General features: G+C 37.7%; 3 protein-coding genes across 4 annotated transcripts in view; 2 read left to right on the forward strand and 1 right to left on the reverse strand.

Annotated features, from left to right (window-relative positions):
- LOC18782099 (zinc finger protein 197) lies at nt 553-2,882 on the forward strand. Its single transcript, XM_007216170.2, has one exon. It carries the CDS (start codon nt 1,036-1,038, stop codon nt 2,650-2,652), a length of 1,617 nt encoding a protein of 538 aa, XP_007216232.1. The 5' UTR covers nt 553-1,035; the 3' UTR covers nt 2,653-2,882.
- On the reverse strand, nt 4,862-11,716 carry LOC18782879 (alpha-1,4 glucan phosphorylase L isozyme, chloroplastic/amyloplastic). Of its 2 annotated transcripts, XM_020559549.1 has the most exons (16): nt 11,333-11,716; nt 11,180-11,185; nt 10,632-10,867; nt 10,427-10,528; nt 9,815-9,991; nt 9,454-9,729; nt 8,765-9,036; nt 8,135-8,252; nt 7,570-8,040; nt 7,337-7,489; nt 7,098-7,226; nt 6,481-6,717; nt 6,242-6,318; nt 5,757-5,943; nt 5,386-5,586; nt 4,862-5,287 (listed from the first exon to the last, which is right to left on the reverse strand). In XM_020559549.1, the coding sequence occupies exons 1-16, from the start codon at nt 11,547-11,549 to the stop codon at nt 5,171-5,173; spliced, it is 2,976 nt and encodes a 991-aa protein (XP_020415138.1). In that variant the 5' UTR covers nt 11,550-11,716; the 3' UTR covers nt 4,862-5,170. The 2 variants fall into 2 exon arrangements, with proteins under 2 accessions (XP_020415138.1, XP_007217693.1); XM_007217631.2 differs by lacking the exon at nt 11,180-11,185 and having other exon boundaries at nt 4,965-5,287.
- Nucleotides 11,892-12,776, forward strand: part of LOC18784326 (BAG family molecular chaperone regulator 8, chloroplastic) — a 3,436-nt gene continuing 2,551 nt past the window's right edge. The window contains exon 1 of the mRNA XM_007215858.2: nt 11,892-11,966. Within this exon, the coding sequence (XP_007215920.2) occupies nt 11,892-11,966 (75 nt within the window). The remainder of the gene's footprint in view (nt 11,967-12,776) is intronic.

A 12,776-nucleotide genomic window follows, 5' to 3' on the forward strand; every position in this document is an offset into this window, starting at 1 on the left:
CAGAAATTCAATATGCTCTGCTCATACCTAATGGCAGATAGCTCAGTTCCATTTTTAGTTCATAAATTACTCATTTTTCCTGCAACAGTAATGGGAAATGTGAATTTGACATGAAAGTAGAATGCCTACCCAATTCTTGAGTCTTGAGCCCCAAGCAACAACATAAATGACTCTGTTTTTTACTTAGCTCACTGAATTTTGTAAGGCACTCTGTAAGTTGTGTTCAATAATATTAATAAATTGTGCTAAGCAAAAAAAGAATAATTTCTGTAATAAATTAGAAATCCAAATCCATCCAATTTACTACGATAAGGTCCCTGTGAAAAAAAGAAACAATCTTTCTTATATTAATTAGAGAAATGCCAAAACGAGAGTTTTAGTGCTAGCGAGTTGGTGGCTTCCTGTACACAAGAAAGTGGGACAAAAGTCGGAGTATTGGATTATATCTTTGCTTTCATGCAAGGATTTCTTTTCCTTTTTTTTCTGCTTCCAAATAAGGCATAGGCTAAATTTGGAGAGAGAAAATGTTGGTACCAGAAAGTGATCCTCATCCTCTCTCTCTCTCTCTCTCTCTCTTTCATTCTTTCGTTGTGTTATTTCTTGCCCGCTACTGGCAAAGCAGTGGTCAGTGCCTCAGTGGTCACATAACCAATGTGCTTCAGTTAGATATATTTCTTTGCTTCTTCGCTTGCTTGCATACATTTCAAGCTCCCAAGAGATCACAGAGAGAAAAAAGACCCCTTTTGCTTTGGGACCCAGATCTTGTTCTTGCACACCAATTCTGCGAAACCCAAATTGCTTCTTCTCCGATCACTTTGAGAAAGCAAGAAAGCCTCATGATTGTGGTATAATCGTTTAGTCCTTGGTGTTCTCTGATCTGGGTTTTTTGTGTTCCTCTGTTTCTTGAGCATTCTTTTGTTATTTTTTTTCCTGGAATGCGGTGGAAAGATTTAAACTTTCTTGGGAAATTGGGCTTCTTCTTGGTTTTGGGATCTGGGTTTGTTTGCTTTTTTATTTGGGTTGGGTAGTGGTAGGATGGAGCATAGATGTAAGCTCTGCAACAAGACTTTCTCGAGTGGCAAAGTCTTGGGAGGTCACATGAGAGGCCATGGAACAAAGAATTCAGCTAAAGCAGAGAAAAAGCTCAAAGTGAGCAACGTGGATTTTGAAGGTGATGACGATGAGCATGCTGGTTATGGCCTAAGAGTGAACCCCAAAAAGTCATGGAAATTTTCTGGCTCAAAGGTTCAAGCTTCTGAGAAAGAAAGCCTCTGCAAGGTCTGTGGAAAAAGGTTTGATTCAATGAAAGCTATGTTTGGTCACATGAGGCATCACTCGAGCAGAGAAAGGAAGGAGACTCAGTGTTGCAAAGATTGCGGTAAAGCATTTGAGTCATTGAGAGCTCTAACTGCTCATACCAAAATTCACTCAAAAAGGCTCAGGACCTCTGATGGATCGCAGAGCATTTCAAGCGAGAAGCTTTTTGTGGATTTCCAATACAGCACTGAGACCATGGGGCTGATCCGGAGGAAAAGATCAAAAAGATTAAGGTACAAGATCACTCCAAGTTCTTCTTTTTCTGGTATGAATGAATCTGAATTTGGCCAAGAAGTAGTGGATGGGGCTATTTGCTTGATGATCATCTCCAGAGGTGGAAGCAATTGGGGTCGAATTAGTTCAGTAACTGAGTCTTCAGATAACAATTCGTTGTCTTTGGAGGTTCAATCGCCAGTCCAAAAGAATCGGATCATGGGAAATAGGGGTGGCATTTCTGTTTGTAATGATACTGGGAACAAAATATTTGAATTTGGTGAAAATGATTCTGGGTTTGCAAGTGATGAGGAAAAGACTGGAAAATTGGAAGTTCCTATTGACAGGTTTTACAGGGGTGCAGAGTGCAAAAGGCCTAAACTAGATGAGGATTCTGCATTTGTGGGGTATGATGCTGAGATTGAGAAGGAAAGTCATGGAGAGATGGAAGCCATCCTCACTGAAGTGGAATTGGATGTGGATATTATAGAGGAAGAAGAGCTGGATGTAACTAAATTGGGCTCCATGAAGTCTGGTATGAAGGCTTGTGATTCTAGCAATAACATGTTATATGGTACTGAATCTGAAATCTTTGCTGATTCTCGGAAGAAAAGAGAACACAAGTGCAGGACTTGCAAGAAGCTTTTCCGCTCTCATCAGGCACTTGGAGGCCACCAAAGAGTTCATAAAGCAACTAACAACTGTTCTGGAGAGAAGATTGAGGACTCTGAAGATAAAATTCAGATTAACAAGCTTTCTAAGATTGAGTACAGTTGCAAGCTTGCCAAGCTTGAATGTACTGATAATTCAGAGGAGCAGGAGATGGAAAGAGCAACTGTGACTGGTTTTGAAAGTAAGGTTCACAGGTGCTCCATCTGCTTAAAGGTGTTTGCAACAGGCCAAGCTTTGGGTGGTCACAAGCGAGTTCATTTTGGTAAAGATTCTGAGACAGGAACAGAACAGACCAGAGCACTGAAGCAGCAGATTTCTGAAATCTGCGATGTCTTTGAACTAAGTCAACCAGTCAAACTTGAGGAAGAGAATGGTGATGTTGAATTCAAGTCCTGGTGGCTTGGAAATGAACATAAACGCGAGCTACTGGTGGGTCTGATGCCCAACTAAGAAGTGATTCCATACATGGCTCTGTGGAAGTTTTTAGTGGCATTTGTTAGGATAGAGAGGCAAAAGCTTCTCTCTGCTGCTTATGGCTTATAGGTGGCAACCCAGAAGTTTTTTGTCCCCAATTCTGGGATTTTTCCTTTTTCATGTAGAAATACATTCATATAGTTCCAAACTTGTAGCTCAATGATACATATTTGGAACATTCTTGCCTTAATATGAATTTTTTCGTCCTTTTGAACTGTAACTTGCAAAATATCAGTATACAGAAACAGATTAGCAAAACTCTTACGTTCTTCTTTTGCTTTTAAATCGATAAAGTTTCAACGGAACACCTAATCTTAGGGGCTATTTTCTGCCACAGTGATTTAGCCACTGTGCAGATGCTGCAAACATGGGCGGAGCCATACTAAGAGGTAGCCCAGTGTGGTTTTTTAAGGAAAAAAAAAAAAAAAAAACCTATATATTTAACTTATCTTTAATATTAGTCCAGTTAGTGGAGTTGTACAGATTACCTTATTTCCACTTCCAATATTTAAGTAAATGTCTTTGTCATTTTACTTTTATTTATTTTTATATTACTCCATTTACTTAAGTTTACGATGTAAATAAGGAAGTACCCCTCATTTGGATTCAAATAAAAATACTAGAAAATCAAATTCCCACCAAATCAAAATATGAAAAATCGGTTTTAGTGCAAAATACGATTTAGGCTAAAAATGATGGATCATTAAGTCAATATATACTTCATACTAAAATCCCATAAAATCAAGTTTTCTTATTTGATGTGTGAGGAATAAAAGCCGTCAAAAATTATCTTGAGAAAATAATTATTTTGAAAACCCATTTTTCATACTTAGTCAATATTTTTACATAAAACAACTTTTCATGTATGATATGAATGCATGAAGGAACCTAGGGTCAATCTAGGTAAAAAGCCTTAGATGCTCAATCTACTTTGGTGTTAAACCCTATTTGATTTATGTAAAAACTTATTGAAAATTAGTATATGGAGTTATGAACTAGCTTGGTTTATACGATTTAATGTTTACTTTTATTTCTAGAAAGACTAGAGAAATTGTAAGTACCAAAAAATAATAATAATTAAATTTTAAGCTAATAACTTTAGCTAGCCCACCCGTTAAAAAATTCCTGATTCCGCCCTTGGCTGCAAAAATGATCGAAAATGAAGCCCGAAGTGTGAAAAATGGTGGTTGAATATATAGGATGATACGTACGTATTGTTTACTTCTTTACCTCTATGTATCAATCTTCTTTTGCAAGTAAGCTACAGATACCTTTGCCTTGACCCAAAAGAAACCAGTCCCAACTTTAAATTTGTTCTTTTTGTAAAATTTTGAAATGCATTTAAACTGAAAATCTAGTTAACTCTTACATGCTAGATGGCCTAACTTGGCAAGCCTTATGATCTCTTAGCTCTTTATTGATGTTTTTATTAGGTGGCTCAGGCTGATGAGGAGTAATTTACCCCACTTGCATTCATTCATATGCACACAGAGGAATTGAATATCATGTGAGTGTAGATGGGATCACTTGAATCTGTGCCCTGGCCATGTGCTTGGAATGCCTTGTAAAACATTATATATAAGATGTGAGTGGCCTCTGTGTCTCCCTATTTGCCATAATTCATTACAATTTTACAAAAACCAATGTGCAAAAGGCAAGATCTATCCATGCCCTTACAGCTCAGTGACAGTGTTGTTCATTTTCTTCTGCTCAGACAATTTGGTCTGGCCAAGGAAATTGGAGTCTCCCACCATGGCATTTCAATCATATCATAGTCATTCTTTCTCAAAAAAAAAAAATTGGAAAAAAAAAGGTCATTGTAAATGGGCTTGAAACCTTATAGCAGCGACCACACTATCAGCTCCAAACACATAACAGAACCTTGCAAGCCCATAGCCTGCCAGTTACTCAGTGGCCCATTAATTCCTAGATTAATCCCATCACTTGCACATTGCAGTAAAAATTCAATTACTGGGAGTTGTAAACTTGCGAGGTAAATTTACAGAAGAAAACAGAGAAATGTCTCTGTTGTTCTCTTTGTTTGAGCTGAGAGCGAATTTGTTAGGGTACCAAACTGAAACTAACCCTTATTTATTTCACATCAAATGCATTGCAGGGTTTGTGTTGTATAATTCATTTTATTGTTCGTTTTATAATTGATCGATCAAGTTGACTATTTGAGATATAAAAGAAAGAAAAACAGAAAAATTAGAATTCTCAGCTAAAGTATGGTGCTGCTTATTTGGGGCAACCACCCTTTGTTACCAGCATTTACTATACATACGAGATGGTGCTTTAATATGGGATAAGTTGACCACGCTTTTTTTTCCTTCGGGGCATATACTATAGTAATGTAGCAACCAAGCGCTACCCTTTATTCTAGGCATTTACCTTTACATGAGAAAGAGAGAACGATGGTTGCATAGCAACCGAAAGCTGAGGGCCACCATCACGACCAAGAGGCAAGGCCGTCTTTGCTCACAAGGAGAAACTTCTATGGCAATTCGACAGGGTTAATGTTCCATATGTCTTCGGCATATTCGTGAATGGTTCTGTCACTGCTAAACTTGTATGAGCCTGCTGTGTTCAGGATTGACATTCTTGTCCATCTCTGCCCCAAACAACAGTTAAAAACATTAGGCACAAACTAACAAAGTCTCAACATCAAGTGGACATGTGTAACAACAACAAAGGGCATCCATAGCTCACCTTTTGGTCCCGATATGCCTCATCAACCTTCTCTTGGCATTCTATATAACTGGGGAAGTCTTTGCCCACAAGGAAATAATCTGCACGGCCAAATCCTTCATTTCCTTCCAAGGATCCAATCAATTCATCATAATTGAACGACCCAAAAACACCACTTCTGATAAATTCCTTCACTTCTTCAAAACGTGGGTCTGGAACGAACTGCATCAAAGAGAGAATAGGTCAAAATCCCATGAGACAATGAGTAGATAAAGAAATAAATGATTATCTGTTAACTCCGCCGAATTTCTTCTAAGGCAGAAACATTTTCACTGGATTAATTACTATAAGGAAAACGAGAACAAAGTAACAATTTGGTTATTACGACAAACCTTCCCCTCAGCTCTTTCTTTTCTCAGCCCAGCAATCTCATGAGCTTTAGCACCAAACAGGAAGAAGTTGTCTGCTCCAACCTCTTCTCTTATTTCAACATTGGCACCATCCAGAGTCCCAATTAGGACGCAGCCATTCATTGCAAACTTCATGTTGCTGGTTCCACTGGCCTCCATCCCAGCAGTACTACAAAGAAATAATAATAAATTTGTTAAAAAGGCCCAGATAACAAAGGGGGCAGGGGTTCATAGTCAGCAGCATGAACTCTTCCTCTAACACAGATATTACCACAACTGTTTCAACAATCATTCTTAGTGCTCAGAGTTTGCATAGGCAGACAATGATAGACGTAGTGATTAACACAGGCATGTTCATGTCCAAAAAGAGTAACACAGGCATGTAAGTATGCTTTTCCATTACCACTCGCAGACAGAAAAATTTGTGAACAGAAAAATGAATCATATTAAGAATGAAGCTGAATTACCTGATGTGCTGTGAGAGCTCACTTGCAGGAATTAACAATTCAGCAACACTGACATTGTAATCAGGAACGAAGACTACCTACAATCAATGATCTAGTGGTTCAGTAATTCAAATGAACTCACAGCAAATCAAAATACACACATGTAAGAAATTTTTTGAGTTCTTTCACAAAGCCAACTTATATTAAGTGTAAGTCAATGAAGTATGCAAAATCAATTATTTTTATCAAGATATCCATACCTTCAATAGATCACCTATGCCAGGATCACGATTTATAGTTGCCGCAACATCTGTGATAAATTTCACAATTCTCTTGGCTTGCACATACGTGGAAAATGCTTTTCCTCCAAACATACAAACACGTGGAACAAACTTTGCTTTCCTTCCTGAAGCACTCATTTCTTTCATTTTCTTGTAGCGGTAAACAATTCCAAAAATATTCAAAAGTTGTCTCTTGTATTCATGAATGCGCTTCACCTGAACAGAAACATTCCAATTTACAGAAAAACACAAGGAATCCTACTAGAATTTGGAAAACTAGAGAATCTAGGAAACTAATAAATTTAGGTCCTACGCGTCCTGCATCATTTTGTCTACCGAAAAAACATAAAGTTGACAGGTCAACAGCTATGCTTTGCAAGTCCCTAATCTTAGTACAGGGGATTATTCAGCAACAAACTAGTTCTCAATATTGACTATTACAAGTTTACAACCCATCACGGAATTCAACATGACCAACTTTTCCCTTTCAGAGAAGAATTCTCTTCGCCATTGCCTGATGCTAAAATATTATTTAGAACTCCAAACTTAGCAGCCATCTGTATACCAAGAAATAAATTTAAACGCAGGGAGAGTACCTGTATATCAAACATTGCATCAGGGCTGACAGAATATCCTGTTCTTTCTTTGATCAATGATACAACTTTCAACTTGTTGCTCCTTTTTGCTTCCCTCCATTGGGTTTGGAGATCATTATTATCTGCAAACTATCATAAAACCAAATAATTCCAGTAAGTATATAACTATGACATAGGTGCTGCGCAAAGTTATATAAAAGTAAACATAACTCTAAATGGATCATTCATATGACTTTTACCTTTCGTAATTCTGCCAGATTTTCAGTATTTAAGACCCAGTCTTCCGTGCCAATCCACTTGGTTATAATTTTACTCAAATCTGGATTGCAGAAGCGAATCCATCTTCTTGGTGTCACCCCATTTGTTTTGTTTTGAAATTTCTTAGGCCACAACTGCCAAATTTAAAGATTCAAGATTAATGATAAGATCAAGTTTCAAAGAGCCTATCTTTACTAAAATTATTGAGGCTTACCTTAAAAAATGAGTTGAATACTTCATCTTTTACTATTTCACTGTGTATTTCAGCAACACCATTTACTGCATGACCACCCACAACACAGAGATTTGCCATGCGTACTAACTTTGGCGGCGGTTCCACCACCACCTTTTTCTTTTTTTCCTCATCGCATTTCTTATCAGGTCCATTTTCTTCATCAACAGATTCGTCTTCTTCATCAACAGATTCATCTTCTTCATCAACAGATTCATCTTCTTCATCAACAGATTCATTTTCTTCATCAACAGATTCATCTTCTTCTTCTTCTTCTTTTGAATCTTCAAGTTCTTCACTGGGAACAACAACAGAGCTTTCTTTGGGTTTAACAAATAGATCCGCAAATGTGGCAGGCAAATCAACATTTTCTAATATTCTCATCTCCTTCAGTTTCTTCTCTAATAAATCATAATCTGCTGTACCATACTCCAAGATTATGGTGTTAATGAGCTGCAGAATATGCAAATGTGAACAATCAGTATGCATAGAAACTCAAAGGTAAGAATGATTTAATTATATATATATATATATATTCAAGCATTACCTCTTCATCTATCATTTCTATAATCTCAACATGTCGAGGAAGCAGTTTCTGCATAAGTTCTAAACTCCATTTCTCCAATGCCTCAGGTAGAACAGTATGGTTTGTATATGCAACCGTTCTAGCACACAGGTGGCAGGATGTGAGGGAAAAGAAGTTGCTACCATAGAGCATGCACTAAGAATAGGTATCCTTAACAAACAAATAACATTATACATGGGGCAAACAACTCCTTGACAAATATGACGAACATATGAACAATTTCCTTCTTCTTCTTTTTGGGATAAAGATGGAAAGGTTATTGGACGAACAAAAGCATAAAAAGAAACCAAATTCCAGACTCCTTATGTGCATGGAAACCCAAAGTCAATTGAATAGGGCTACATGTGAAAAGATGTTCATGCGTATGCATGTATGCATGATACCACAACTACTTGACTCCCCAATAACATTCAGGAAAAGAAAAAGGAAAAAGATGCTCTCCACTAGTAACAAGCAAGAGTCTCTTGCTCGTATTATCATGTTCCAACTATTTTCACAGTAAAATTTAAGTTGCCTCTGATTTCACCCTTTGTTCATACACTACAAATAGTCCTACATAATCAACCAATAAATTCCCATAAAACGAGTTACCTTTGAGTAATATTCCAGGCCTCCTTCCAGCTCAAACCCTTCAAATCAATCAAAATTCTCATCAGTTCAGGAATGCAGAGAGTTGGATGAGTATCATTCATCTGCACTGCAACCTTCTCGGGGAACTCTTCCCATTTGATATTTGGTCCAGATCTTCTCTCAAAACGTTCAACAATATCTTGGAGAGAAGCAGAACATAAAGTATATTGTTGCTTCAAACGAAGTGTCTTGCCCTCCACTGATTCATCCCCAGGATAAAGTACATAGCAAATCTGTTAACCATTAAATAAAATGCTACTTACCAATTCAATTATATGTGGGCACAATAACAACATAACAAAAACAACATTTGAAAGCAGGCAATTACTGGTCACTAAAAATATCCCTAATAGGTAGAGAGTACCACGTGGAACAAATATATAATAAAGATCGCTTCTTTTAAAAAATGCAGGTAGCATCCTCCTCACCGGAGAACTAGTAAAAGAAAAAGAAGATGAAACAGATAAAACCCGAAATCTGTATTTGCTGATTAAATCGACAAAGTGCAGGGGTGGTGAAAGCCAAATTCATTTCAAGAAACATTTATGAAATCATGAGCACACAGACAAGCCTGTTTGGTGCAGTGAAGAGGGAAACTGGAAAAGGAAATAAAAAAGGAAAAGAAAAGGAGCCCTGCATAATGTACAAACCTTTTCAGCATTTGCTAAAGCTTCAGATGCTTTAGTGTGCTCTCCAGAATTAAATGCATATAAATCAAAATCCTGTGATGAAGCTTTCGTTGACCAAAGCCGCAAGTTGATCGTGGTTTTAGTTTTATATCCTGGTATTGGAACATCATAAGCAACAGCATCTATGTCTTCTCCTCCAATCCAATGTCGTTTTCCATCAGATCCAGAAACAACCTTGCCATAAAATTTTATAGGATAGGAGACATCATTTCTCACAATTTCCCAGGGATTCCCCAGCTGCAAGAGTCAGCAACTAATAAGACATGATTTTTCCAAAAACCTATACAGACAATGAAGCAATTGAGACAGAGAGTTTGCATACCTCAAGCCAATCCTCAGCAACTTCTTCTTGACCATCTTTAGTAATTCGTTGTTTAAATAAGCCATACTTGTATCTAAGTCCATAACCCCATGCTGGATAATTTAAAGTTGCCAAAGAGTCCAAGAAGCAAGAGGCAAGGCGTCCAAGACCTCCATTTCCAAGTGCAGCATCTGGTTCCTGTAATCAATCATCTATCTAAATTGGTTGCACCAACACACAAACACAAAGCTTACTGCTTTACAAAGTGCATCTAAAGTTGTCAGGAAAAAGACCATTCTCTGGCAAGAGGAAAAAAAAAGAAGAAAAAGATCCTCCCTTGAAACTTCCAAATCTGTCTAAATGGTATTCACAATGACGTAGATTTTATTACTGTCTTCTTCTAGACAGTTGTTCATGCTAGTCTTGTTCAAGAAAAGTTTTCATTTTTTAGGCATCTTGTCCATATATTATCTCATTCTGATAGTTACAGAGCCTCTTGCTAAAGCCCCAGCATTCCCTTTTTTCTCATTAGAATTGCAATTTATATGAGGTAAGAGATGTACACAATTATGCAAAACTAACATGAATGTCCATAACCAAATTTTAAAAGGTAAAAACTAGCTGGAAGCTCACCTGGCAAGCAACATTTTCTAATTTGTGTCCAAGCTTGCTCAAAGCCTCTGCATATGCACCATCTAGCTCTAAATTACCAATTGCATTTAGCAGCGCTCTACCCTACAAAACAGGACATCATGAACTGAAGCATCTGCAAGCTACACAGGTCACAGAAATGTACATCCACGCTCGTGGGAGCCAATATAGGAGATTCATGACAAACCTGTAGAAATTCCATTGACAAATAATATGCCTGCTTTGCATTCAACTTTTCATAATAAGCATATGTTGCATTCCAGTTAATGATGAGTGCATCACGAACACTTTGTGCAGTTGCAAAGAAGGCCTTTGGAAGCTCAAATCTCTCTGGAGAAAACGATGCGGTGAACTCTGCATGGTATTTGATACTTGAAGCGATGGATGCAGCATCGGGTATGAATGAGCTGAGTATGGAGGAATCTTCAAAGTAAAAAGTAAAAAGTTACAAAATTAAGTACAATATAATATTTTCGGAATTACTACATCAAAACATAAGAAAGTAAGGAGCAAATCTCTCTCTATATGTATCTCAGATATAGAGAATTTGAAAGGGATTATCCTATACTGGTATATCAATTCAAGATAGCAGAAAAGCCAGCTTAACCAGATGATTTTCAGGTTTTCAGCTATCTACTTGGCAAACCCCATTTCCAAAAACTCCTAAACGGTAGAGTTTGATCGGAACTGGATAGTGGATTGTCATCAGATAAATTGCATGGATTTTCTTCATACATTTTCCTGTATATTGATCCATCAGATTGGTGAGTTCCAATCCTTTTCTGAAACTAACAAGGTAAAATGTGATCGAGGAGCTCATAAAGTTAAAGCATGCGTTTTTATGTATATTAAAGAACAGGGTGTGTAAGGAAACAAGAAGATGAGAACCTTGTTCGACGATCGGATCCTTCAGCTTCTGGGAAGACTCATTCGACGCGTTCTTCACCGAAAATGAAAACGACCTCCTCTGGTTCAAGTTCCTCCTCGTGAACAAAAGCTTTGATTTGTTCTTTCTGGAACTGAAATCGATCAATTTAGATTGAGATTTGCATTGCCAAACTGTCTCTGCTCCACCCCGAGTTGCAGCAAATTGGGAAGCTGCCATTGCTCTAATACTCTCTGTCTCTCTCTGTCTCTCCCTCTCTCACAGTATGATACTGAGTCTCTGAGTCACTGAGTCAGTGACACTCGTTCGTTTGTGAAGGTGTTGCGGATACTGAGAGAGATAGTATCTGCCTTCTTATCTCCTTTCACGAGCTCACTGTCTCACTACAATCAAAAAGTCCATTTCAAATAAATGGATCCAAGCATGGGCCCCACCCGGTTTCTATTTGATCGTTACATGCACTTTCCACTCCTAATTTCATACGATAATTGAGATTATTTGAGTTAATAAATACTCTGCTTTAAACACCAATTTTGATTTTGCTTACCACATCCACACGCCATGCCTTCATTTGTTGATTACGATGAGTCAACCGTTGACTATTGGGAGCCAGATGAGCGCAACAACATTTGCATGGTTTTATGTTGCAGTGGATCTCTCTCTACTATAAATTTTCTTTTTCTTTTTTTGAATTTTTTTACTGAGACGAACAATAATATACTAAATTCACCCACACTACACGAATGTTAGGATTCGAATGCATGATATTTCCTCGGAAAATAATTGCTTTGCTCTTTTTTTCTTTTTAAAATTTTAAAAAACTAGTAAATATGAAGTAATATGGCGATCTTTTCGGATCACACAGTATACTTTTTTAACCGGATATCAATTTGAGCTAATTTTGGGGCCGTCAATTTGAGTATAAATATTGTATTAGGTGTACAATTGCGCGGGTCCATAGCTTTGGTTTTTTCAATTTGGACCGTCTACTTGTGAGCATGTCATTTGATGAATTGAAAAATAAAGAGACAATCAATGAGGCGTGGACAAGGTGGTGCCGACGATGAGTCACGAGAGATGAGCACCGTCGGTTTGGTGCTGGCGCAGATTTTGGAGAAGCTGCCGTCCAAACAAAACTTCTGCTGAGCTGATTTTAATAAGGAAAATGCTAGGGAGACCAAACGGTATATTCTCTGTCAAGGCAAATTTCTCGTTTCGGCGGTTAACGACAAAAGAACAAAAGAACATTGGGATTCATTTTGAAGTCGGATATATGAAAAAGGGGAAACTCCTTGTATCCCAGTACCTGGAAGGAATTCAGTCTGGATCAGAGAAGGGTGAAGGGTGGACTGAGATGGAGACTTGGAGATGGTTGCAAGGTGAAATTCAGGACTGTATTTGGCTTTAAGATGCCTTGTAAATTCCATATTCATAGTCTGATGGTTG

Source organism: Prunus persica, chromosome G3 (genome assembly GCF_000346465.2).
Source record: "Prunus persica cultivar Lovell chromosome G3, Prunus_persica_NCBIv2, whole genome shotgun sequence".
NCBI classification, from domain to species: domain Eukaryota; kingdom Viridiplantae; phylum Streptophyta; class Magnoliopsida; order Rosales; family Rosaceae; genus Prunus; species Prunus persica.

Excerpts from the sequence above, each read along its gene's own strand:
- LOC18782099 (XM_007216170.2), top strand. The coding sequence starts at position 1,036 with ATGGAGCATAGATGTAAGCTCTGCAACAAGACTTTCTCGAGTGGCAAA.
- LOC18782879 (XM_020559549.1), bottom strand. The coding sequence starts at position 11,549 with ATGGCAGCTTCCCAATTTGCTGCAACTCGGGGTGGAGCAGAGACAGTT. Across the intron at positions 7,490-7,569 it reads TATTCAACTCATTTTTTAAG|TTGTGGCCTAAGAAATTTCA; the intron begins GTAAGCCTCAAT and ends TAAATTTGGCAG. Across the intron at positions 5,587-5,756 it reads AAGAAAGAGCTGAGGGGAAG|TTCGTTCCAGACCCACGTTT; the intron begins GTTTGTCGTAAT and ends TCTTTGATGCAG.